The sequence below is a fragment of the Boleophthalmus pectinirostris genome, unplaced genomic scaffold, assembly GCF_026225935.1.
Source record: "Boleophthalmus pectinirostris isolate CB_2022bp ecotype Guang Dong unplaced genomic scaffold, ASM2622593v1 HiC_scaffold_15, whole genome shotgun sequence".
NCBI classification, from domain to species: domain Eukaryota; kingdom Metazoa; phylum Chordata; class Actinopteri; order Gobiiformes; family Gobiidae; genus Boleophthalmus; species Boleophthalmus pectinirostris.
Window position 1 is genome coordinate 9,085,276 of NW_026571070.1, and position 26,515 is coordinate 9,111,790.

The following is a 26,515-nucleotide window of genomic DNA, read 5'->3' on the forward strand; positions in this document are numbered from 1 at the left end:
ACCCTTCACTCACTCTTCCTGTGTGAATGATTTAAGGAGGATTTGGAGAGGCTAGAGGAGCAAAATGTCAGCCGCGGAACTGTCCTTGAGCTTTGAGGAGCACATAACAACACAGATGTTTTCTCTTTACATTGCATTATTCAGTCACTCCACATCTGCTGGTGGTAAAATAGTTCTGTATCCACAAGTGCCCTGGGGTAGATAGACCGAGGCAAGGCTGAATACATTCTGAAAGCTCATTCAGGATACGGGCGGGAGCAGGTGGAATGATAAACTGCAGTCCTGCAAACTAAATATGAGTGTAAAGTAAAATATACAAATGATAAATGTATACCTATCATACTTAATTTGTGCTGGATATTTTATTTGGCATTAATAAAAACATTTTAAGCAGCCTAAACTTGCAGATGTGGTCTAATCTCACGCACATTTTAGACAATTCCATTCCGCTTCTCCGTGTTTGATAGAGCTTAAGAAAGTGAACGTGTGGGACTTGCGGGTGGAAGCGGGACAAAATATCGCAGATGCAGGCAGAAGCGGAACTGAAAATTACAATTCTTTGCGGGAGCGAGTGGGACTGAAAATTCTGTCCCGCTCAAACCTCTAGTCTAACGGTACATGTATTCATCAAAGCATTTCAGTTCGGGATGTTCGGTTTTGGTGCAGAACTGTACACGAGTGAGTTCTCTCAATTTGTGTGTGTTTACATTCCGCCGCTACATGTGCAGCTACACGAAAGGCTCAGATCTTTAATATTCACGTGTAAACTCGTCTGTGATTGGGATGGCGGTGTTTCCCACAGCGCTTTGTAATTAGGGCAGCCGCCTTGACAACAATTGCCCCCCACCTTGACTACGTCCCTCCAAACCACAAAGAATATATCGATATATCAATACAGCAGCCCACGATATCGATACTGTATCATCACATTAAACGATACAATATACCAATATTTTGATATTTTTGTACACCCCTAGTAACAATACTGCAATGACAACAAAAATATAAAATAAAATAAATAATGCTAAATTAAAACTACACCTGCTTTTTGGTACATTTTACCACACTTCAATCCTAAGATCTTTGACAATCCAACAGAAATGTGCTAGAAAATGCATTTAAATGTATTTGTGGGGTTTAAAATTTGTAAGGATGGAAAAATTACTCATAATAGTGCAGAAATATTCCTTTATATATTATATGATTACAACATTGTACAAGCTTGTACCATCTTTATTTTTATTTAGCTCTTTTAGCAAATATTTCATTTTTTTAATTATAAATGATACAGTAAACCCAGTATTCAAAGTTGTCAGATTTTCAAAAGACCATTCATGGATTAAGAGATTAAATAAACTGTAATAAGATGAACTAATAAGGTAATTTGAATTCTCTTCTTCACAGGTTGAGTCCAGAGATTTTCCTGAAGAGGCCCGTCGTCGAGGGCAACCGCTGGCGCCTGGACTGTATCCTCAGACGGAAAGCTGTGAGTTTCATCTCATTTACCCATTCAAAGTTGTATTTAGAATTTAGATTTATGCATTTTTCTGTAATCTTTATCCTTCATACTATTGCTCAGAAAATTCCAGTTTTGTTCTACATTTTGTTGAGATGATCTTACTAAAATCGGCACCACAGTTTTCAGTTTCAATGCAAAAAATGTGGTGTAAAATGTCTAAAATACAACATAGCATCATAAATTATAAGTATATAGCGGATAATATGTGTTCAGCTAATGCAAATTTAAAGTAAATGTAAATATTATGATAGATAAACTATATACACTCTCTCTCTACAGCAACAAGGAGTGAAGATCTTCGTGATGTTGTACAAAGAGGTGGAGATGGCTCTGGGCATAAACTCACAGTACAGTAAAAGGACTCTCGTGAGGCTCCATCCAAACATCAAGGTGAGTCTGTACCTGTGTGTCTACGGTCTTATACAAGTCTTTTCAGTAAAGAAGAAAAACAAAAAAACCATATCACTTAGTTTAAACATCCTATATTATGCTAAATTAACTATTCTGAGCTTTTAGCCATGTTATAATGTTGTTATCTCCTCAAAAACAGACCTGGAGTTGTGTTTTGTTTCATTATTATTAGTCTGTCTACATCTCCAACGCTCAAAATGCTCTGTTGCACCTTGTGATGTCATGAAGCGGTAGTTTTCAAGTTAACAGCTCCTTTTACCTTATGTTCAGTAGAGATTGGAAGTTTGAGGGCTGAAATCATCCAAATGATTCTAGTGAAGGTGTATGGAGTGTAAAAACACAACGGAGCACCCCCTGTATTATCACGTGACATCACAAGGTGGGACAGAGTGTTTTCCATTTGAGAGAAGAGTATGCGTTTGTGTGAATGAACCAAACACAACTCCAGGTATGTTTTTGATGTGGAAAAATAGTGTAATATGGGCTTATATGGTGTCTTAAAAAGTCTTAAAAGCATTGAATTTATGAATTTGGAAATAATACCTTAAAACACTTGAAAAAGTCTTGAATTTTTATATCTGGCTCTTAAAATTTGTGCAGTATGTAACTTCTCCATATTGCATTTCTCCTCAAAAGGTTAATTTGTCAACCACCGTTATCTGGTTAAATAACGTAGACTAAATAAAGAGCGGAGGAACCAATTATAATCCAAAAATGCAACGCAACCCTGGCTCAGAATCCTCCAAAGTCCGAAGACGTCACTGAAGATCACGCGCTACAGCACCACAAGCAACAAGCTCAGCAGAAGCACGTAAAATCAAAAACAATCTCTGACATTCTGGTTTTACGTTACCGAACGACACATTTCATGCTGGAGTTATGGGGAAGAGTCTCTCTACTCCCCAAATTCTCAGCGTGGAATAAGTAGCGACCTAATGTAACCAATGTTACAACTTAACAGCATTAATCAAACTTTGTGTTCTGCTGAGATTTTTTTATTTTATTTTACGAGCTTCTGCTTGAGTTTGTTGCTTGTGGTGCTGAAGCGCGTGATCTTCAGTGGCGTGTTCGAAGTATTTTGACTCGAGGCTGCGTTGGGTTCTTAACAATTTAGTAAAATATACCAAAAAATACTCTTGGCGATAGATCGATACAGCAGCCCATGATATTGATACTGAATCATCACATTAAACGATACAATATACCGATATTTCGATATTTTTGCACACCGCTAGTAACAGTTTTACAATGACAACAAAAATATCAAATAAAATAAATCAAACTAAATCAAAACGACACCTGGTTTTTGGTCCATTTTACCACAGGGCAATCCTAAAATATTTGACAATATAACAGAAATGTGCTAAAAAATGTGTTTAAATGTATTTGTTGGGGTTTAAAATTTGTAAGGACTGTAAAAAATACTCATATTAGTGCAGAAATATTCCACAACTTAACAGTGTAAAGGCCGCCACACACTACATGATTTTTTGGTCTTAAACGATTTCTAAATGTGCAACTAAAAGCACACATCACAGATTTCTGGGCAGGTAATAGGCCGTGAAATGAAGGTATTACGTTTTTATGTAAATGGTCTTAAAAAGGCTTAAATTTAACTTGAAGGAACTTGAAGAAACACTGACTTGCTCTTGGTGGTTCTTTGCTTGATTTCATACTCGTGGTCAGATTTCCAAACATGGATCTCTGCTTCAAATTAGCCGTTATATCTGCCGGCCTCGATTGACTTCATTGGACTGAAGCCAAACGCTGTGGGTGACGTCACGCTCGCTCAGTCCACTTCTTTATACAGTCTGTGATTCACACCAGCGTACACAGACTCCAGGCAGTTTCCTTTTATGTCCCGTGAAATGGAGCAAACGGGGACCGGCCACCGCTCTGTTCCAAAAGTAAACTTCCCATTATTTTTTCCCAGAGACTTTAAGAAAAATAAATAATTGAAAGCTTGCTCAGGGCTGATCAGCTATGTGGTAACTAAACCAGAATAACTAGAATTTTATTTAAAATCTGTCTCTGAAACTTTATAAACTATGAAAATATGTCACCAAATACATTTTTTCAAGGATCTGAAGTTGTGTTTTGTTTCATTCACACATGTTTGAGTAATTACTTATTATTTGCCTGTCTTCAGTACATCTTTACTGATTCTTACGCTGTTTGAGCGAAGAACTCAGCCTAAATATGCAGGATTTGTGTGTTAATGGAACAAAACACAACTCCAGGTCTGTTTGTGATGAGAAAACAACATTATAACATCAGAAAATAGTGTCATATGGTCCCTTTAACTCACATTGTTTACGTTTGGCTTGAACAAAAAAGGCTGGTGAGTGGGAAAAAAATCTCAAGAGGATAATTTTCCACATTCATGCAGAATCGTGTCTCATCCTTGATCAAGACTCATACCAAGGGCGTAGGTTTGCACAGGGACGGTTGGGACATGTCACAACCAATATTTGGGGAAGAAAAAATAGTCCTACCAGTATTTGCCATTTTATTTTAATAAACAAAAATAAACAAACATATTAATTTATTCAGAAATGTTTCCAAACTCAATAGTATTAATTTAACACGTTTTAGTTCAGATTTTGTTTATTAGACATTCTGAGATGTGTTCAGTGATATGTCGACAGGGTTACTCCTGCCACTATTTCACTGGCTGTAACAGAGTGATGTCATTAGTGATGTCATTAGTGGAGCCAGGAGCCTAAACTGGGGAAGCGACAGGACAGGACCGCACCTGAAGATGTCGACTTGAGCAGGCGTGAGTGAAGACGCTGCACCAAACTTTGAAAAACTTTTCAAAAGGAACTTACTTGGCTTCATCTTCAATTTAAACTTGTCTTACAATGAGTCACCGTGGAAAAAGAGCGACTATCACCACAAGTGCACCTCCCAAACTGAGCCCTACTCCTGCGCTGTGAACAGCTGGACTCTACTGACAATATTCCATGGAAAAATGTTTGGACATGACCACACAAATATCTCATCACCAACAACGACGGGAAATCTGCTACAAACTTCTACATCGCTGTTATCTCTAAAGAATCATCAAAGTTCAAGGTTCTTTATTTGTCATTCAAACATGCGAGAGAAACACATGACAGAACGAAATGTGCTCCCCGAGGCCAAGTGATCCAGAAAGAGATAAAAAAAACAATAATAAATAAGCAATGTTAAAACATAAATACATTTAAAACAACAACATTTAGCAGTCCAGTGAACAAGTAGTAAAACGTGGCAAAATAGAGAGAGGCAACCCAAGCAGGAAGTCAGTGTGCACAGTTCACAAGTCTGACAGCCTCAGGAAAGAAGCTGAACTTCAGCCGAGAAGTTCTAGCTTTAATGCTCCTCAGTCTCTTCCCAGAGGGCAGAGGAACAATCTTAGAAGGACAATGGACACAAACTGAAAAAATAAACCACCTCTCACTTATTTTGGACCTGCCCAGACTCTTTGTGTTTTTGGAAATAATTCATAAAACATATGAGGGTGTTTGCTGATAATGTCTCTACCAAAGCTGACCAAAAATTACACCCTTGACTCATACTTCCATTGTTTTTGTGTTTCCAGGTGATCAGACACCCAGACCACGTCTCCTCGGCCGTGTACCTCTGGGCTCATCATGAGAAGATCATCGTGATAGACCAGTCTGTGGCCTTCGTGGGGGGCATAGATTTGGCGTACGGGCGCTGGGACGACACCGAGCACAGACTCACTGATGTGGGCAGCGTCACCCTCTCGCACATAGACCAGGTCAGTGCCGTAAGACCGTGATCCTGGTTTAGTTCTGGGTTAGATCTCAAGAATTTCTTCATTTATATTTATGTTAAAGCATCTGCTACCTGCTTTTCTCCTTGGAAATCACATTGCTTTGTGTAAATCAGGGGTGGGCAATTATTTTTTCTATGGGGCCACATGAGAAACAGAAAATATTGTGGCCGGGCCAAAATACTAAACTCAATTCTGCATAATATTAATTGTATATCTTTATAAAAAGCGGTAAAAAGCATTGTTTTGATGAGCTGGTAAGACTGGAAAGTGTTTATGTTCTGATTAAGCAATAAAAAAGTGAGTCTGTCATTAAAAAAACACCTCTAAAATAAAAGCAATGCATCTTTAGTTCATGCATGAGGTCAAATTATAACATATATTTATTCTGTAATTCCAAATGATCTTAAACGGGCCAGTCCAAGCCAAGGCCCCAGAGCTGTACAATCCCCAGGTTTGGTTGAGCGCTTTTGTTTATTCAGTTACAGGTGTTTTTACTGGTTAAAGCCTCACCATGTAACTCTTTAATAAAAACAGAAATAAAATAAAAGCTTGAATGTTTTTATTGCACTGAAAAATGTAGAAAAGCACGCATCCTTGCTCAGAGCGTGCTTGCTTCTCCACAAACCTGACTAGTATTTGGCCTCCTCCTGCTCTTTGTTCTGAAGTGTGGTATTAATGGCGCATCCATTTATCCTTACAACTCGGAGGTCTGAGGACGTTGCCTGGCGACACGCACTGACACGTCCCTTTTCCCCCGACGGTGCAACTCGGAACTGGGAACAACTCGGAAGAGACGGTGCAAAGTTTCCGAGATAGAATCCAAGATGGCTGCACCAGTGTCATTTGTAGTGTGAAGTGTTTTTATTGTGTTTGGAGCTTTGGTGGTTTAAATGACAATTTCAGTCACTAGTTTTACTGCAAAACTGTATTACTGCATCTGTATAGGCGAGTTTCAGCTGACGTCATTGTTATTAAAAGCCCGCGTTGCATGCTGGGAAATATTTTGGTCGGAGGCAAGAAACACGATAGCGTCAAACACAGTGCGTAACCTCGCGTATTTATCCCCGATAATGGTAAATTCCTGCTGCATTATCGGATGCACAAATAGAAGCACGGAAGAAGCAAAATGTCTTTTTCGTATTCTGAGTGAAAAGAACCGCTAACGGTGAATTAAACGGCTTTCAAACATCCGCAGAGCAAACGTAGAAGATCCTAACAAACCGTGGACTCCAACAAGTTCAACAACACATCGAGACTCTTGGAGGTTTTCATCTTTTCTGCTGTGAATGGCCCAGGAGTTTCCACCAAGTCATTGTGGATATCGCCGCAAGTGAATATTTGTCCAGGTAGTTGGCGATTCTGACCAGAAATTTGGTTTGGTCCACCTTTTGTCGGGGTTGAAAAGGGTGATTTGGCTCCATCGATGCTTATGACCAATTTCTGGTCAAATTGTCTTGGGTCCTCTGCCGTTAGAGTGGATAAATAACCGGGATCAATACCCTTTACGTGCTTTCTCGCTCCGTCCATCATGTTGAATTAGTGTTTATTGCCGCCGACCAAAATAATTCCCAGCATGCAACGCGCGCTTTTGTCAACAATGAAACTCGCCTATTACTGCCTGTTGTCTACTGCTTAAAGTTTTAGCCCATTTCCTGCTCGGTAACGTGCCAAAATGATCGACTATCACGTGACACCAACACTTTGACTTCACTAATTATACTGAATTATATTATTTATACTGAATTCTTCCTCGAGGTTGTGTAGTTGAAGCACAGACTTCTTTTGGAGCGCCTGGTAGTCAGTTCTAAAGCAACAACAGATTTACGGTTGGCATCCTTTTTTTTTTTCTCCAATTCGGACAGACTAAACATAATAAAATGGTTGAAGTGTTGACGTGATGTCATATCCAAGATCCGAGTGGCACAAGGACACAGCAGAACTTTCTATTTCCATGGAATGCTGCAGGTGACTTATGATGTTACCCAGACACGACCCGTAACTTGGCCTTGTGGTGTCACTTAATAAGTTTAATGCTAGACTGTGGAACATTTCAAAACAATATCATAATTAAACTCATCACAAACCAAATCATTATGGAATCTCTATAGGCTGTAGAATACGGTTTACAGTGATTCACAAGCTATATAAATGTACTGGAAGGGCATCTGGCTTAAACCTGTTACTCCTGTGTTGTATTCAGTCTGGCCTTGCTCTGTGTTTCCCTCCAGGCTGCGGCGGCGACTGCTCTTTCGTCCACGGGAGACGCCGCGGCTCACAGTAACGGCAGAGGGATCTTCACGGTGGACTCGGCGGACCAGCCCAAACTGAAGGGACAGGGGAGACACCGAAGAACCCGCTTCAGCATCAGGAAACATCTGCAGAAACACGGATTCACCCACAGAGACCGAGACAGCGACAGCGACACGGACTCAGACGTAGAGCCAGAGAGTGAGTTTTACAAAATACACACTTAAGACCATGTTTAGTCCTGGTTTAGTCTTGGTTTACTCCTGGTTTAGTCCTGGGTTTGTTCATGTTCAGCATCTGCAGAAACATTCACAGACAGCAACTCACCGTCTAAGTTAGACCATGTTTAGTCCATTCTGTCCTGGTCTAGTCCTGGTCTAGTCCTGGGTTAGTTCTCCTTTAATACTAGGCTGGCCATTCTTAGTTTAGTCCTGGTTTCGGTCTGGTTTAGTCCTGGATAGCCCTGGTTTAGCTCGAGTTTAGTCCTGTTTGAGCGCTGGTTTAGTCTTGTGTTAGCCCTGGGTTTGACCTAGTTTAGACCTGGTTTAGACCTGGTTTAGAAGTGGTTTAGTCCTGGGTTAGTCCTGGACTAGTTCTGGTTCAGCATCTACAGAAACACAGATTCACTCACAAAGACGGTGATAGGGATTTAGTAAATTAGACTACATTTAGTCCTAGTTTAGTCTTGGGTTAGTCCTGGGTTTGTTCTCCTTTAGTACTGGCCTTTCCCAGTTTAGTCCTGGTTTAGTTTCAGGTTTAATCTTGGCCAGTCTTGGTTTATCTCTGGTTTAGTCCTGGTTTAGTCCTAGTTTAGCTCTGGTTTAGTTCTGGAATAGTTTGTGTTAGTCTTGGTTTAGTTCTGGTTTAGGCTAGGATTAGTCCTGGGTTAGTTCTCCTTTAGTACTGGACTAGCCATTGCTAGTTTAGTCCTTATTTAGTTCTGGTTTAGTCCTGGACAGTCCTGGTTTTGCTCTACTTTAGATCTGGTTTAGTCTTGGTTTAGACCTGATTTAGACCTGGTTTATTCTGAGTTTAGACCTGGTTTAGTCTTGGTTGAGTCTTGGTTTAGACCTGGTTTAGACCTGGTTTAATCTTGGTTTAGACCTGGTTTAATCCTGATTTAGACCTGGTTTAGTCCTGGTTTAGACCTGGTTTTGTTGAGATATCCCTGCCTGCAGTGGTGGTGGAGTGAAATGTGTTCAGATAGTTTCTCTTGCTCAGAATAATTCTTGTTTCTGTATAAATTCTGATGAGAAATTGTCTGCTTTGCGTAAAATGTTAATGCATGGATGATAAACACTGACATGCTTTTTCATTTTGTGTATTTTAGGGAGTAACTCGGTACGGAGTCTTCAGACAGGAGTTGGAGAGCTGTTTGGAAACACCAGATTTTGGCACGGAAAAGATTACTGCAACTTCGTCTACAAAGACTGGATCCAACTGGACAAGCCCTTTGACGGTAACGTTCAAGGACACTGGGAAATATGTAGACAGCTTTTCAGACCAGAGACCAGAGCAGCTACAAGGTCTCCTCCAGTTCTTACAGTTTTTATATGTATTTTTTGTACTTATTTAGACACAAATGTATTCCTTTTTTGTCGACCTTAGTGTTAGTTCTCATTTTGTACTATTTTAGCTTGTTTTATCAAATTACCCATTTTATTTCTGGCGGTAACTCATAAAATCCGCAAATTCTTAAGGCTATGTTTACACTGAAACGAATCACCGAATCACCGTATCGGAAACGATCTGCGTTCAGACACGTCGTTTCTGTGTCCGCAAGTCTTCCCTATCCACACAGCTTTGAGCATATTTGTTTACGTTTTACAGAAACTAAACTTAAAACCGCATGACTAATTTGCATAAACTGAGCGCTCAAAAAAACAGCTCGTTATTGTGCGCTGATGTGGTTCAGCTTCTGTCGGACTAAAGGACACGACTCAGTGGAATATGAGTGTTCTTTCTGTGACAGAGGGGTGTTCTGCTGATGGTGAGTCTGTTCTGTGCTTCTATCGTGTTGGAGATGGTTCATGTTAAACTTTTCAGAGATTATACGTCTGCAGGTCGTACACACAGACCGTATATATGAATGGACATATATTCTAGCCTCCTAGAGTTTTGGCGGTGAATTACTTTGCGGCACACAGACCTACATCAGCGTATCAGCGTTTTCAGGCGTCCACACAGTGTCGGATCAGATCTGTACTCAGATGAATTCGTGGGAGCTGGTGGCACCAGATCGTTCCGTCTCTGTAGCCGTTTTTTTTTTTGTCACAGGTATATTTTGACATTAATTCACAGATTTCAATCACATTTCAATCAGGATTAGTGTGGACGAACACTGCATCCACAACGAAAATGACTCAAATACGTACTAGTGTGGACTGGGCCTTACTTACATCCCTGCATTGAGAAATACTGTGTTTGTATAAAGAATGACAGGTTGATTTGTGTTTCCATGGTTACCTGCAGACTTTATTGACAGACACACGACTCCCAGAATGCCGTGGCACGACATCGCGTCTGTGGTTCACGGGAAAGCGGCGCGAGACGTGGCCCGACATTTTATCCAACGCTGGAACTTCACCAAGGTCAGACGTCAACGCTCATGACAGGCTTTCATGTTTTTGTTATGACTTGGTTTGGCGGGATGGGACCTGTGGGAAATAGACGTTTTTCACAACAGAAGTGCCACGCTGATTTGCAAAACTTACGGTTAATGGTTTTCTGTGGCAAAATGTCTGTGGAAATGTCTCGCATATTCTCCACCAGCTTCATAAATCTGCCCCATCTCCACATTTTCAACCAACAAGGTCAACTATCGAGGTAAGAAAGACGAAAACTTAAAGGTGAACAACGAGTAGAATTAGAGAACTACTGAGCAAAACTAACGTCATGGTAATAGATAAAACAGAAGCAACTCATTCACTCAGTTTGATTCTACAATTAAAATTAAAAAAATGATTTCATGAAGTTGATATTAGCATAAATTGATGGATTTGTGTAGTTCGAATGCGAGACATCTCTAGTAGGTGTGTGCAAAAATACCGAAATATCGATATATTGTGTTGTTTAATGTCAATATCATGGGCTGCTGTATCGATATATCACCAAGAGTATTTTTTGGTGTATTTTACTAAATTATTTGGTTACAGTTTTGTTGCTTGTTTAGAGGAAGAAAACTCAACAAATTTGACATTTTCACTGTTTTGATGATTAAGATGTTTGTGTTTCATATGAATTTTGCGCAAGAAGTGTTTTAACAAAGACTTTTAGTATCACAGCAATGATTTAGCCTTTATTTTTTATTGAACCGTATCAAATCGATTTGAAATATATCGTATCAACCCGAAAGTGCACTGTATTTAGATATGTATCATACTTGCAAATTCTTAATGATACGCAGCCCTAATCTCTATAGGCTGACCAGATTTTCAAAATAAAAAACTGGGACCTCTCTGGTTTATGTTGGTTGGTAATAATAAAATTGTGAAACGAGTGAGTAATTACTAAGGAAAATTGTTATGCACTCAGTATTAATGTGAGTCAGTATAGTCACATTTTCTTTGTGTTTTGGTCATTTTTAAGCAGCTTTTTTATTTAACTAAACAAATGACCAGTGTGTGCTTCTCTTTACTGTTGGCAGATTTTAGACTGGTCAAAAATAGGGACACCTGGGACATTTCTTGTATGAAACTGAACAAATCAGTGGTTTTGGATGAATCTGCTGGGACAGGGGACACTCAAAACTCAAAACTGGGACTGTCCCGGGTAAATACAGACGTCTGGTTATCGTACATCTCTTGCATAATATTAGTTTTGCTCAGTTGTTCACTAATAGTAGTCGCTCGCCTTTACGTTTTCGTCTTTCTTACCTTGATAGTTGTGGATAAATTCTTGATGGAAGAATATTTATCTTTTGTCGACCTTGTTGGTTGAAGATTTGGTGATGGGGCAGATTTATGAAGCTGGTGGAGAATACGCGAGACATTTCCACAGATATTTTGTGATAGAAAACCATTAACCGGAATTTCCACAAACCTATAGCGGGGCACTTCTGGCCGTTGATGTCCCATAGTTTTTGGAAGTTTGTGAAGAACAGTTTGAAAAGTACAAAACAAAAATAAGTAGCACTGGGTTTTAAAATGGAATCCCTGTATCTTTTTAACATCAACACAAAAAAATCCATCCAAAATGCAGGGTCAATTTACACACAAGACACTTTTTTTGGTAATTTAAACGCTGAAGGTTCATGTCATTTATTTTATTAGTCTAATCATAATTGTTGTGTGAGTAAGTGTTTTAAAAATGACGTGTTAACTGACTGTAACTGTATTTTTTTGTTTTGTTTTTCAGTTGGTGAAGCCTAAGTACAGGTCGTATCCGTGTTTGCTTCCAAAGTCGCATGTGACGGCGGGAGAACTGCGCTACCAGGTCCCCAACTGTGTGAACGCCAAAGTGCAGGTCATTTGAGTTTCATAATCACTCTGGGGGGAAAAAAAACATTGTGATTTTCTATATTACATCTTCTGAATTGTCAAAATGTCGCCAGAATGTCCTCAAAGTCCTTAAAATGTCGCCTGTATTCGGAAACGGAAACCTTTGAAAACTGTGGACAGAATTGATTAAATGATATGTGCGTAGACTTGGTTTGGTCCAGTTCTTGTCCTGGTTTAGTCCTAGGTTTAGTCCATGGTTAGTCCATTTTAAGTTATTTCAGTTTTACAATCCTATGAGAGGAAAAATGTATATCTTTTATTCAATATTTTGAGTGGTCATGATCCTCAAAATGTCGTCCATTACATGAAATGAAACCCTTGAATATTGTGGACAAACTTTATTAAATTAATGTGCTCTGATTTGTCCTGGTTTGGTTTAGTCTAGACTTGGTTTGGTCCTGTTCTAGTCCTGGTTTAGTACTAGGTCTAATCCACATTAAGCTCAAAGTTTAGTCCCAATTTTGATTAAGTGTATGCTAATATGTAAAAAAAATATAAAATTAAAAAAGGAAAAAAATGCATAGCACACTCAGATGGCCGATGTCCAAAAGCTTTTTTTATTTACAAAATACCGTTTCGGCAAAAAAGTCTTCATCAGATATTTTTTTTGCTTTGGACCACAGCAAGAAAAATATCTGATGAAGGCTTTTTTTGCCAAAACGGTAAAAGCTTTTGGACATCAGCCATCTGAGTGTGCTATGCATTTTTTCACTTTTGTCTTGCTGCTCCTTGCATTTGCGCCTCTACAAGAATTTTGGTGTATGTTTTCTGTTTCTTTTGAAAAAATATAAAATTAACACGAATAAGACTAAACTTGTATGTTTTGTCTCAGATCCTGCGGTCGGCTGCAGACTGGTCGGCTGGAATCAAATATCACGAAGAGTCGATCCATAACGCCTACGTCCACACCATCAAGAACAGCCAACACTTCGTCTACGTCGAGGTAAAGATCAGATACTGTTTTTTCTGGTTTGTGGAAATATAATGGACATTTATCTTACGCAATTTTATGTTTTGTAATCCAACAATATGTGATTTTTTTTTTTTTTAACCAAACTCCTCATTTACTTTAGTCCACCTTCTCTTCTTTGTTATATTTTTAGAACCAGTTCTTCATCAGCTGTGCAGACAACAGACACGTGTTCAACAAAATCGGAGACGCCATCGCCGAGCGCATCATCAAAGCTTACAGGTAACCACAGAGATCACAGATAACCGTAGATATCACAGTAGTTAAGACTGCAGTGGGCGCTACATTGCAAAAATAAAACAGTCACTTCACAAGAGGATGTACCAACACAGACGAGAGAGCAACACAGGACCTCAGTCTGCTGTGCATCTCCACCACTACTTTGAGGACAGTGAGGTACAGATCGTTAGTCAGGCTGGTGCCACCTAGTGCCTCCGCTCAATTTCATTTCTCTCCAGTGACTAGGTCAGGAATTAGAATACACTAGACGGTTTCAAGAACCCCGGAAGTTGTAGAAGAAGTCGCGCACTGGCCAATCAGTGAAGAGCTGTGAAGCCATGACGTCAAACTCAAGTGCCTGTCTGGGTTCCTTTTTGTGGAACAGCACAACAGTAAACAAAGCGTCGAGATGGATGTTGATGAAGACAGACATTCTGTGTTGGCAACGATTTCCAAGATCGAGGATTTAAAGCCGGAACAAAGAGAATGTTTGGTGAATTTTATCAAAGGAAAAGATGTTATTGCCCTTCTTCCTACAGGATCTGGCGCATTACATACATCACGACCAAACAGCAGCGATTGGTTAAATTTAAAAAGTACCCTCCTACTGTCGAGCGAACAAATCCTAATGCTGCGAGGTCAGACGGTTTCCACGAAGTGAAACCAGCTGATGAAACAGACTAACAGATCGTAGCCAGAGAAAAGAATTGGTTTGAGAGGGGAGTCAAAGAGTCTATTTTTGTTAATAAAGAGGTTCAGACGTGATTTGTCGCCTATTTACAACTACATCTTCAAACCTAAATCAAAACAAGCAAAGAGAACAATATGGATAGCCAGGCCAGGCCCAGAAGTGTGAAAGCTCCATTATGGCCCTGAATGATTCTGTTAATATGACCAAACACTCAAGTTCAATAGGCCTAACTAAAAGAAACTGTTAACAAGTAGGTGTGTTAGTTTCAGAGTAGTTTCAGTGTAGTTAGCTCCTCCCTTCAGGCAGATATAAGGAATTGTCCACCAGCGTCTAACCAGAACTGAAGAAGCAGCTTGGATGAGATAAACTTTTGTCCAGTTGACACATTTAATTTCTCCTTTTGCCGAGGAGATCACAGGTAACAGGTCATCTTAAGTCAGTGTTTTGTGAGTGTTTATTTTGCTCCATAATGAACAGCAAATATTGAAATAACTGAGTCTAAACAGTGGCTCATGACCGTGTGCTTCAAGATGATCACAAGTGTACACAAACTGATGTCACTGTCTGTTTCACACAAAGACAAAACAACAGAAGAGGTGCCATCATAAGATTAGACGTTCATGTTTTATTCTTGTTTTTAAAGGTGCACTGTGTAACTTTTCTGTTGGACGGTCCGTACCTGCTTCATTCCAATCCAATTTATTTATATAGCACATTTCATGAACAAAACCGTTTCCAAACTGCACAATACATAAAAAAAATACTGTGGAAATGTAAAATAAAACTCTATTTAACTCCGCTTGTTCTTGTTAAGACAATACAACTAGTAAAATCAAATGAGACAAAAAATACCAATGAATAAAAAGATAAAACCATAAAAATAAATAAAAGAAACTGAGCGCCACGCAACTCTCAAGGTGTTAAAAACGAGAGAATAAAAGTGGATCTTAAGGCTCGTCTTTTGTCTTTTGCATGTTCCACACTATGACATTATGACTTATCTCTCTGGAATATGGATATAATATTGTAGAAATGTTATTTACTGTATCTATTTTGTTCTGTAGTTCACACGCGTTAAACGAAATATAAATAATGATTGTCTTATCGCAGAGAAAAGAAGAAATACCGCGTTTACATCGTGACTCCTCTGCTTCCCGGATTTGAGGGCGACATCAGCACCGGAGGAGGAAGCGCCATCCAGGCCATCATGCACTTCAACTACAGGTCTGTGTTTGAAATAATAACAATAATCATACATTTTATTTATATATCGCTTTCCTAAACACTCAAAGAAAGAATACAATTAAAAAGTACATCTAAAAAAAACAAGGTAATCAGACAAAATATACTGTAGGTATGATTTAAAAGCAGTTCAAACTAGGGATGGGCATGATTAGATCATTAAGAATTTCATTGATTACATTGATTTTAATCGACAAACCGAATGCAGGTTGCTGTGCGTATCGTGACCAAACGGAGGTCCGTACATGTGTCTCTCTGCACTCAGAAGGAGCGAGACACAAACAGTCGGTCAGTCTGCAACGTACCGAAGCACAAATGTGTATTTAACGATGATTTGTACAAGAAATTCCACGCTTTCCGTTGCGTTCGGGACAAGTGTGAGTCCATGTGCACAGTGTATAGTGGGAAAAAGTTTTGTCCAGGTGAGAGTCGCGCAGTGTCGATGACGAGTCCCCACCTCCCTCCCCCCGTACGGTGTCCCGGGTTTGACAAACACAAATCTGGTCACACTAACCTGTATTCCACTGAGTCATGTCTTTTAATCCGACAGAAATTGACCACATCAGCGACACAAGAGCTGTAGTTTTATCTTCACTGAGTTTATGCAAATTAGCGATGCAGTTTTAAGTTTCATTTCTGTGAGAGTTGCGCAAAACTGAATTAAACACATTATAATGTCAAACGGGCTGATGTGGCTCTAGAGTCGTTACGGTTTATATGTCGTAAAGTTGAATTTATTTATGCAGATTAGTAGTGCAGATAGTAATAATAATGATGATCATTTTAATATAAAAACGTTAATGATTAATCGATAATCGATCGTTAATTCTTCCGACGATCGATTAAGAAAATTTCATCGAATGCCCATCCCTAGTTCAAACATTAAAAGCTGTTCTAAATAAAAGAGTTTTGAGCAGTTTCTCAAAATTAAACATATATTTTACCTCCAGAATAGAAGTACAAACTCTCATTTCAATACAGTAACAATTCCACTTTGTTACATAAAGAAATATCTACTTTTTCTTTATCTTTCTGCATTTATTTTAGGTGAAGACACAAATTTGTCTTTGCAAAATAGTTCTTTAAAGTGCTGAATGTTTTATGGTTTTAGAATCCGGTCTGTAATAATTTGTCATCTAAAGTCATAGTTTTGTGTTTACACTTTTGAACTGAACTCCTGTTTGACTCATATCGATACAGGAAGTGCTCAACTTTTATGGAGAACACTCTGCTCCACACTTATCTTGTGTAAATCCGTTTATCTCTGGTTTGAATTGCAGAAATGCCTCTCTCTCTCTCTTTCTGTCTCTCTCCTTCTCTCACTTCACTCTTTCTCTTCCCCTGTTTCCACACACATCTCTCTCTTTCCCTCATTTTTAATTTTTCTCTCTCTGCTTCTTCTTTCTCTGCCTACTCTCACCCTTCCCTTCCTCTTCATCATTTACGTCTCTCCGTCTCTGTCTTTCTGCCTATCTCCCTTTCTCTCTTCTATTCCCCTTTAACTCTTTCTCTTCACTCTCTTTCTCGCCATCTCTCTCTCTCTCACTTTATCACTCACGCACACACAGACTTTTCTCTTCTGTCCTTCATTCCCTCTTCTCTCTGTTTTTCTCTATCAGCTCTCTCTCTCTTTCGACTTATCTCTGTATCCCCATCTCCCTTACACCTCTCCCTCTCACTCCCTCGCTCTCCTCTTCCCTTTCTCTCCTTGCTCCCTCTTTCCTCATCTCCTCTTCTCCTCTATTCCTCTTTCTCTCCTCTTCTCTCACTCAATCTCTCTCCCCTCTTCTCCTCTCTTTCTCTCTCCTCTTCCCTCTCTCTCCTGCTCCCTCTTTCCTCATCTCCTCTCTTTCTCTCTCTCTCTCTTCTCCCTCTCTCCTCTCTTCTCTCCTCTCTCTCTCTTCTCTCTCTCTCTCTCCCTCTCCTCTCTCCTCTTCTCTCTATTCTCTTCTCTCTCCTCTTCTCTCACTCAATCTCTCTCCCCTCTTCTCCTCTCTTTCTCTCTCCTCTTCCCTCTCTCTTGCTCCCTCTCTCCTCATCTCCTCTCCCCTCTTTCTCTTCTCCTCTATTCCTCTCTCCCCTCTTTCTCCCTCTCTCCTCTTCTCCTCCTCCTCTCTCTCCTCTTCCCTCTGTCTCTCCTCATCTCTTCTATTTCTCTCTCTCTCCTCTTCCCTCTCTCTCGCACTCCTCTTCCCTGTGTCTCTCTTGCTCCCTTTCTCCCCCTTTCTTCCGCTTCTCCTGTTCCCTTTCTCTCTCATTCCTCTCTTTCTCTCTCTTTCTCTCCTCTCCTCCTCCTCCTCTCTCCTCTTCCCTCCCTCTTTCTCTCTGTCTCTTGTATCTTTCGTTCCGTTTGTAAACGAGGACCATCCCTCTGCAAACTCTCCACACAGACATGTTCAGTGTAAAAACATGTGATCACACGTCAGTTTCACCTTTGTCATTTTTTTTTTCTTTTCTTTTCTTCAGAACGATGAACAGAGGAGACCACTCTATCATTTCACAGCTGAAGAGAGAGAGTAAGTCCCAAACAGGAAACCACAAATACAAATCTATTCATATTTTACTCTCTAACACTTCCCATATTCTGTGAAGGTTTTGTGTCGTGGTTTGTATCTTGGTTCATATCGTCTTCTTGAGTTCCTCTTGTTTAAGCAATTATTAAATATTTAAACAACAGAAATTAAAAATGCATGGCTCATGACCGAAAGGGTTTAGGCTCAAGTAAAAAGTACTTATAAAGCCAAAAACTATTAAACAACAACAGAATTCCAAGAGCATATGAACAGCAAGTTTGTGTTTACAATTTTACTTGTGACTTACTGTAAATATAAGAGACAAAATATAAATTAAAACAAACAAAATGTAAAGCATAATTCATTCTTTCTAGAGCTCTATATCTTTCTAAACATAACGCTTTATACTGTTTTTTTAAAGGCTTCTACAGTGTTAGACTTTTTTTTTTAAATTATCACTCAGATTGTTCCATAAACTAACCCTTCTAACACAAATACAATCACTTTTTTTCTTAGTTCTTATCTTTATTTTTTTAAAGCCATTTTTTTTCCTTTATGGTCGTACAAACTACCATATTTTTCGGACTATAAGGCGCACCAGCCAAAAAATGTGTAATGAAGAAGAAAAAACATATAATATATAAGTGGCACCGGGCTATAAGTCACACTCTTCAGAGAATCAGAGACCAGGAACCGACATTTCATCTTGAAGGGCAAGTTATAGTAAAAACAATAAAATAAAGAACAGACTGAATAGGCATTAATATGTTAACGTAACATATTAACAATTATTTAGATAACTATAGCATAAACAACATAACATAAGTTTACCAAACTCTCGATCTCACTCCAAATCACTAAATCTGTAGAATCCATTGAATTCTTCATCCTCGGTGTCACTTCTGAGCATCTCCGTGCAACTTGGGCTGTTACTGAAGTCCAGGCTTTGTCAGTCCAACCCAGTTTGTCCAGTGACTTCCAGGAAAGTTGCATGGCGCATTCTTCCCAGTTGCTGTGAATTTGTGTTATCCATTTCCGCTTTCCCCAGTCCTTCACAAGTTTCTCGCTCACTCCAAACTTTCTTTCTGCTGCTCGATTATCGTTTTCTGCTGCATGTTTCACTACTTGCAGCAGGACAGCAGCATTTTCTGCAGGAGACATGCGCAAAAAACTGATACACAATACTAGAGCCTCTCACGGCTGTCAGTCTGAAAATTTTAATATTTAAGTCGCTCCGGAGTATAAGTCACAGGAAACACCCAAACCATGAAAAAAAAATGCGACTTATAGTCCGAAAAATACGGTAATAATAATGTTAACGAAGGCACAGAAGTTTACTGTTTATGATAATACAAAATAAACCAAAATGAAATGTTAATGATAAATGAAAAAATTTAAGTTTTTTTTTTTATTTTTCATTTATGGTCGTACAAACTAATAATCATGATAAAGACGGCACAAAATTTATAGATTTTGATTTATGATCAAAATAAAAGAAAGAAGAAAGTGGTAAAGAAAAGCTTGTTTTTAGTTAATAGTCATGGTTTACTTGTGAAGACAATGTATCTAGTCTTCTAGTTTTTTCTGTAAGATTTGATTTTTATATTGTTTTTTGAAGTTAGTACAAGCTTTGATATCGTCATCTACGCTTCCTCCAGTACACCGCCTCGTATCTTTGCAAAGTACTTTGAAAAGTGCAGTACCAAACCGAGCCACACCTGCAGCTGGTTTCAGACGAACTTCCAGTGAACTATGAAATTACTACCACGGTCAAATCTGATCCATTTTGTGCGTACGGGGCCTGTGTGTGTATCTTGTAATACTGGTGAAACCCCAAGACTATTTTTATAACTTAAAAGGAAAAAATATGACCAATAATCTCGAGTTTCACCCTAATTTATCAAACCCAGGTCTATCTAAACTGCTGTGGAACATCTGGGTCCATGGGTTAGTGGTAATTATATAGTCTTTAATCTGTAAGAAGGAGTTTATTTAGGTTTTCTTAGACGTATAATTAAGTAATGTCGTCTCAATTTGGCCTTAATGTTTCAAATCAATCACTTTATTGGCTTGTTAGAAATAGTAGTGTTTAAAACCTGGCAACCCTGTAGTTTAGAGCTCGACAAATGTGTTCTGAAAGTCTAATATTAGTTTGGCAGTTCATATTTCAGTCTTCTCTCGTCAGAAAAGCTGCATAGTGCATCTTTAAAGGTCCTATATATTACACAACATTGACTTTTGGGAGCTTTAATCCTAAAAAACAGACCTGGAGTTGTGTTTTGTTTCATTCACACGTGTTTGAGTAACTTTTATTATTAGTCAGTCTATATCTCTGAAGCTCAAAACGCTCTGTTCCACCTTGTGATGTCATGAAGCGGTAGTTAACTAGTTAAGTTAACAGCTCCTTTTATTTTCACGGTATGAAGCTCACGGTATGATATTTATTGCGATATCATGGGAGGCTCACGATTAGGGATGTAACAATATCCAAATCTCTCGGTACGATATTTTCACGATCACTGTTTGGCAAGTTACTTCAAAACTGTAATGTGTTATTATTTATGACTTGTTACTGTCATTTCAAAGTAATTTGTTACATTACAGTATTAAAGTGTTTAAAATGTAAAACATTATTCGAATATTGCGGCACTTTAAATTACTCTCACCAAAATAACTGTCGCTGATCGTCAAATAACAATCAGTGAAGATGCCGAACTTTTGCGCTGTATTCTGACTGAACCAGGTCTAAACCAGGACTGAACCAGGACTAAACCAGGTCTGAACCAGGTCTAAACCAGGACTAAACCAGGTCTGAACCAGGTCTAAACCAGGTCTGAACCAGGTCTAAAGGACTAAATCAGGTCTGAACCAGGTCTAAACCAGGTCTGAACCAGGTCTAAACGAGGTCTAAACCAGGACTAAATCAGGTCTAAACCAGGTCTAAACCAGGTCTAAACCAGGACTAACCAGGACTAAACCAGGACTAAACCAGGTCTGAACCAGGTCTAAACCAGGTCTAAACCAGGACTAAATCAGGTCTGAACCAGGTCTAAACCAGGACTAAACAGGTCTGAACCAGGTCTGAAAGGACTCAGGAACCAGGTAAACCAGGTCTGAACCAGGTCTAAACCAGGTCTAAACCAGGACTAAATCAGGTCTAAACCAGGTCTAAACCAGGTCTAAACCAGGACTGAACCAGGACTAAACCAGGACTAAACCAGGTCTGAACCAGGTCTAAACCAGGTCTAAACCAGGACTAAATCAGGTCTGAACCAGGTCTAAACCAGGACTGAACCAGGACTAAACCAGGACTAAACCAGGTAAACCAGGACTAAATCAGGTCTGAACCAGGTCTAAACCAGGTCTAAACCAGGACTAAATCAGGTCTAAACCAGGTCTAAACCAGGACTAAGCCAGGTCTAAACCAGGTCTAAACCTGGACTAAACCTGGACTAAACCTGGACTAAACCAGAAGTAAACCAGGACTAATCTTGGACTAGGACTTGGAATCTAGGACTGTCCCTGAGAGAACAACAAGCCCGTGGATCAGGTGTTCGCAAAGCGCGATCAGGCGTCGGCAGCGTTTAGCCCCGTGGAGTTTGGAGTTCTGCGTCGGTCCTTTCGTCGGTCACCCGACAGTCTACACGGGCACATCTTCGGGCACATCCTGACATTCGGAACCATAACAATGTCGTTTCACCGCTGCTGATATCACAGTGATTTTAGTGATTTGTATGAAGAAAAACGAAAAACCCACCACTTCAGTCCAGGTTAAAAAAGCATTGTGACGCGCTTTACTGACATTTGTACCAAGTAAAATATTAGTTTTTTTTCCCTGTAATGCCGAACATTACTGTGTTATTTTGTGGAGGCTAACAAAACTGTTAATATGCAACTTTTTCTTCTTAAAATGCCTTGACAAGACTTAATCCAAAGAACTAAGACTTAAAAGTGTTTAGAACTGTTATTTCTTCTTGTAGTCTGCACTGAAATGGAGCAAAGGATCATGGTCTATGTAGTTCTGTACCATAACTCTTAATTTAAGCAAAGAGACTTGTAATTCGATATATTGTGATGGTCCACGATATTATTGTGAAAAATTTGATGATACGATATCACAATATTTCAGTTATTGTTACATCCGTACCTTTTATTTACCTTTAGTTCAGTAAAAGTTTGACACTTTGACAACTCCAGGGTTGAAATTATCCAAATGATTCTAGTGAAGGTGTGTGGAATTTAAAAACACAGTGGAGCCCTTCCTGTATCACCACATGACGTCACAAGGTGGTGAAGTGTCCTTGGAAAACTGATGATTTAATGAAAACTTGATTAATTTTACAGCTCTAGTTTGAAGTTTATATAGTCTTAATTAAAGTTTTATTTGTGTGGTTTCAGTGGGAGATAACTGGATGAACTACATTTCCATCGCGGGGCTCAGGACTCACGCCGACCTCGAGGGGAAACTGGTGACGGAGCTCATTTACGTCCACAGCAAAATGCTCATCGCCGACGACAACACGGTCATCATCGGTGAGAGAAAAGACTTAAACTCCGCCCATAACCACATTTCAAGGTGGAGTCTGGAGGTTTAAGAACAGTGTGGTCAAACTGCGCCCCTGCAGCCAGCTGTTTGCATCAGAAACACATCTGGGCTGTAATCAGAGCAGTGTTGTGTGATATCACGTAGTACTTGAAATTACAGTGGTCATTGGAGGCACCACACGGGCTACAAATCTACCTGCTTTGTTCTAAAATTGCCAAAAATGCCTAGGAACAGTAGACAATGCCATTAAAACACTATATATGCAGTTAAGAAGCAAAAAAAGTTGAGAAGTTTCATGTTTTATTTCACTTTTAACTTAATTTTATCTTCACTAATAGAATATTTAGATAATTTAAAAATAGCTGTTTTCAAAATGTGCATAATTAGGATATTAAGAATAATTTTAAAGCTAAAAGAGATTAAATAAAAAACAGGAACTACAGAGAAATCTTACAAAATCTAACCAAAGTCACACAGGCAAGTTGACCAAAGTGTCTTGCCCAAGGACATAATAACACTATGCAAATTTCAAATAAACTTTTTAACTTTAATTTTATTTATCAGAGTAGCCACGGGGTTTTCAGGTCTCAAATTTCATGTTCCTAAATTAAGACCTTAAAAAATCTTAAATTATGTTATCCAAGTCTTATTTTTTTCAAACTTAAATTATTATTTTTTAAATGTAGGGAGGAAAAAAAACAACAATGTGAAATCACATAATCTGAGTGAACGTCTAATTTGGAGTATGCGCAAACAATACCATTATATTATATTATAAATTATTTTTGGACATTTTACAAGCAACACATACGACTATAAATGAGTTCTGAATGAGATTTTATTTAAGATTTTTTTTGTTATTTAAAGCAATGAGTAATGGTCATTATTAGAATTGGATCTGGTGTTTTTCACTCACATAATGGGTGCAGTGTTGCTCTTAATTTTAATTTAGTGGTCTTAAAAAGGTCTTAAAAACTCTTAAATTTGGGGTAGTCAAACCTGGAGATACCCTGTTTATGTATTTATTTATTTATTTGCTTTATTTGTAGTCAGTTGTTTTCAAAGGACATTATTTTTAAATTGATGTTGCACTGCCCCCTACTGGTTCAGTAGTTTGTCATGTTTCTTTTTACTTTTTATTTGTGCTTTTTCAAAATTTTAACAAGCGTACATAAAAGAACAAACAATCTGTGGAGTTCTACAAAAAAAATTCTGAAAAATAAAATATCTGAGCTTTGTAAATAGACCATTTTGACCATCGCTTCTCAAATTTATCAGCTTTCAGTCTCAAATAATAAATTATTTTTTTCCATCCCTTTGATTTCCTCCATTATATCTGTCCATTCCTGTAATTTCAAAGCGTCATCCTTCAGCCAATTCCTCATTTTTACTTTCTTACAAGCCAAGAGCATCACTTTAAACCAATAAAAGTCCTCAGTTCGAATATTGTTTTGTTGGATTTTATGGTCAAATATCTATTCCATTACAGTTGCAATATTTTCCCAAAAGGATTTAATTTTAATACATTTCCAAAACACATGAGAATGATTCACACTGTAGTTTGTAGTTGTTATAGTCTTTTTTTTTTTTACTCTATTTATTAATACTTTCATCAATTATATATTTAATATTGTCAGAAATAGTCCTTCATAGTTTGATAATTAATTTTGTTACATGTGATATTTCATCCTCAGATAATTAATATAGAGAAACTGTTTGAATAAATAGTAATGATGGTCATTTTAAATGGATTATTGGAGTATTTCCTCGTTGTTTCCAGGCTCGGCGAACATAAACGACAGGAGCATGTTGGGTAAACGGGACAGTGAGGTGGCGGTGATCGTGGAGGACTCGGAGACGACGGATTCTGTGATGGACGGAGCGCCGTATCAGGCCGGGAAGTACGCCCTGTCCCTCAGACTGGAGTGCTTCAGGTACAGAGGACAATGTGGGAAAGATACTTTACTTTATTTTACTTTACTTGTTCATAATTAACATGTCAGTAAAATACCATAAAATTATTAGCCATTCGTGTTTTAATGATGGTTTTCTGCTCAAAGTTCACATTTTAAAAGCACTGAGAAGAATACATGCATCACAAATTTCAGACTTCCGGTCATTGCGCAATGGATAGTGGGAAGGATTTTCCAAAAAAGTGAGCATCAAACCATCATGTTTGTTTTCCCAGTGGGATGCGTCTATTGACAAAGTCGATCTTTTCTAGTCTTTTGAACCATATCACTTTTGTTTCTGGTTCTGATATTGTCATATTTTAGCTTTGGGATTCGGACATCGTAATTGTGTGTTTCGAAAAATTAGCTTCAGAAGTTTGCGAACTCTATAAATGCAAAAGTGAATCAGATCTGCGTGACTGCAAACCTCTGTTCTAACTGTTTCTCTTCCCAATGGAATTGAAAAATAGTGAAAGGTGAAGGTGATGGGCAGGATTGATCCACAGGAAAGGACCAAAAAGGAAACCTTTGACTGCCTAAATCATCCCGAGTTTGCAGCGAAAATTTTGTATGTGGAGCGACAACAAAGCAAAATCCTGATCCCTCGCTCAACCTTGGTTACGAATTTAAAAAGTCAACACCAAAGTGAAAGGCACCAACTGTTCTCCAAGAAACACCTTCCACTGCAAAGAGACCAAGACATGATGTTGCTGTAAAACCACAAGAACAAGAAAGTGCATTTGTCTTCTGCACCTCTCGCTTAACAAACGGGATTTTGTTTTGATGGCGCTCCACATACAAAATGTTCGCTGTAAACTCTTAGACAGCCAAAGGTTTCCTTTTTGGTCCTTCCTGTGGATGAATCCTGCCGATCGCCTTCGACTTTCACTATTTTTCAATTCCGTTGGGAAGCGAAACAGTTTGAACAGAGGTTTGCAGTCACACACATCTGATTCCCTTTTGCATTTATGAAATCTGCAAACTTCCAAGGCCCATTTCTCAAGCCGTTTTCTGCTGTTAGGATCCAACAACCACAAAATTACAATGTCCAAATCCCAAAACTAAAATATGACAATATCAGAACCAGAAACAAAAGTGATATGGTTCAAAAGACTTGAAAAGATCGACTTTGTCAATAGATGCATCCCACTGGGAAAACAAACTTAGCGGTTTGATGCTCACTTTTTCAGAAAATCCTTCCCCGTATGTATTGTGCAATGACCGGAAGTCCGAAATTTGTGATGCATGTATTGATAAAAATACTGACAAACTTTTGAGGTGTATTTGGTCGTGGCTTTTTAAAATAGATTTGCACGACAAATAAACGCTTGGCAATCTTGATATGCTGGCAAAAATTGCAAACTTAATAAATATGCATTGCTTAGTTTTGGACTCTAGTATGTTCTCTAGCTGGTCTCTTTCCCAGAAAATGATTTATGAAAACCTTTAATTAACTTTTCTGTGTTGTAAAATCTTACCTTTTCTGCTCACGAGTTTTATGTTGTTTCTTTCTTCAGGACGATTCTTGGAGCGAACGCTGACTCGTCCATCGATGTTTCAGACCCGATCAGTGACACATTTTATAAAGAAGTCTGGATGTCCATCTGCGCCCGCAACGCCACCATCTACCAGAAGGTGCCGCCGTATTTTCATGCATTAATTATTCACATTTTGTCCAGTTTTCAGTGTTCCTGTCATTCGGATTGAGCCACAGTTAAACCACACACTTTTTGTTACACCAGTGAATCCATGTGTCATTCGTTAGTTAGTTTTTTATATAAAACCAAAAAATAAGAAAAAAAAAAATATATATATATATATATATATATATATATATATATATATATATATATATATTTCTTCATTATTTGTCTCCAAAACCAAAATGAAAAAACAGATAACAATTATTTTTTTTAATT

General features: G+C 38.6%; 1 protein-coding gene across 3 annotated transcripts in view; it reads left to right on the top strand.

The window, feature by feature from the left end:
* The window catches only part of pld1b (phospholipase D1b), a 100,265-nt gene that overhangs the window by 66,156 nt on the left and 7,594 nt on the right, over positions 1-26,515 (top strand). For all 3 annotated transcript variants that reach the window (XM_055150927.1, XM_020922780.2, XM_020922781.2), the window contains exons 12-25: positions 1,405-1,486; positions 1,799-1,909; positions 5,517-5,699; positions 7,946-8,165; positions 9,295-9,423; positions 10,437-10,555; positions 12,321-12,428; positions 13,296-13,406; positions 13,567-13,655; positions 15,454-15,567; positions 18,052-18,101; positions 22,497-22,631; positions 24,425-24,578; positions 26,114-26,231. In XM_055150927.1, coding sequence (XP_055006902.1) covers positions 1,405-1,486; positions 1,799-1,909; positions 5,517-5,699; positions 7,946-8,165; positions 9,295-9,423; positions 10,437-10,555; positions 12,321-12,428; positions 13,296-13,406; positions 13,567-13,655; positions 15,454-15,567; positions 18,052-18,101; positions 22,497-22,631; positions 24,425-24,578; positions 26,114-26,231 — 1,723 coding nt within the window. The remainder of the gene's footprint in view (positions 1-1,404; positions 1,487-1,798; positions 1,910-5,516; positions 5,700-7,945; positions 8,166-9,294; positions 9,424-10,436; positions 10,556-12,320; positions 12,429-13,295; positions 13,407-13,566; positions 13,656-15,453; positions 15,568-18,051; positions 18,102-22,496; positions 22,632-24,424; positions 24,579-26,113; positions 26,232-26,515) is intronic.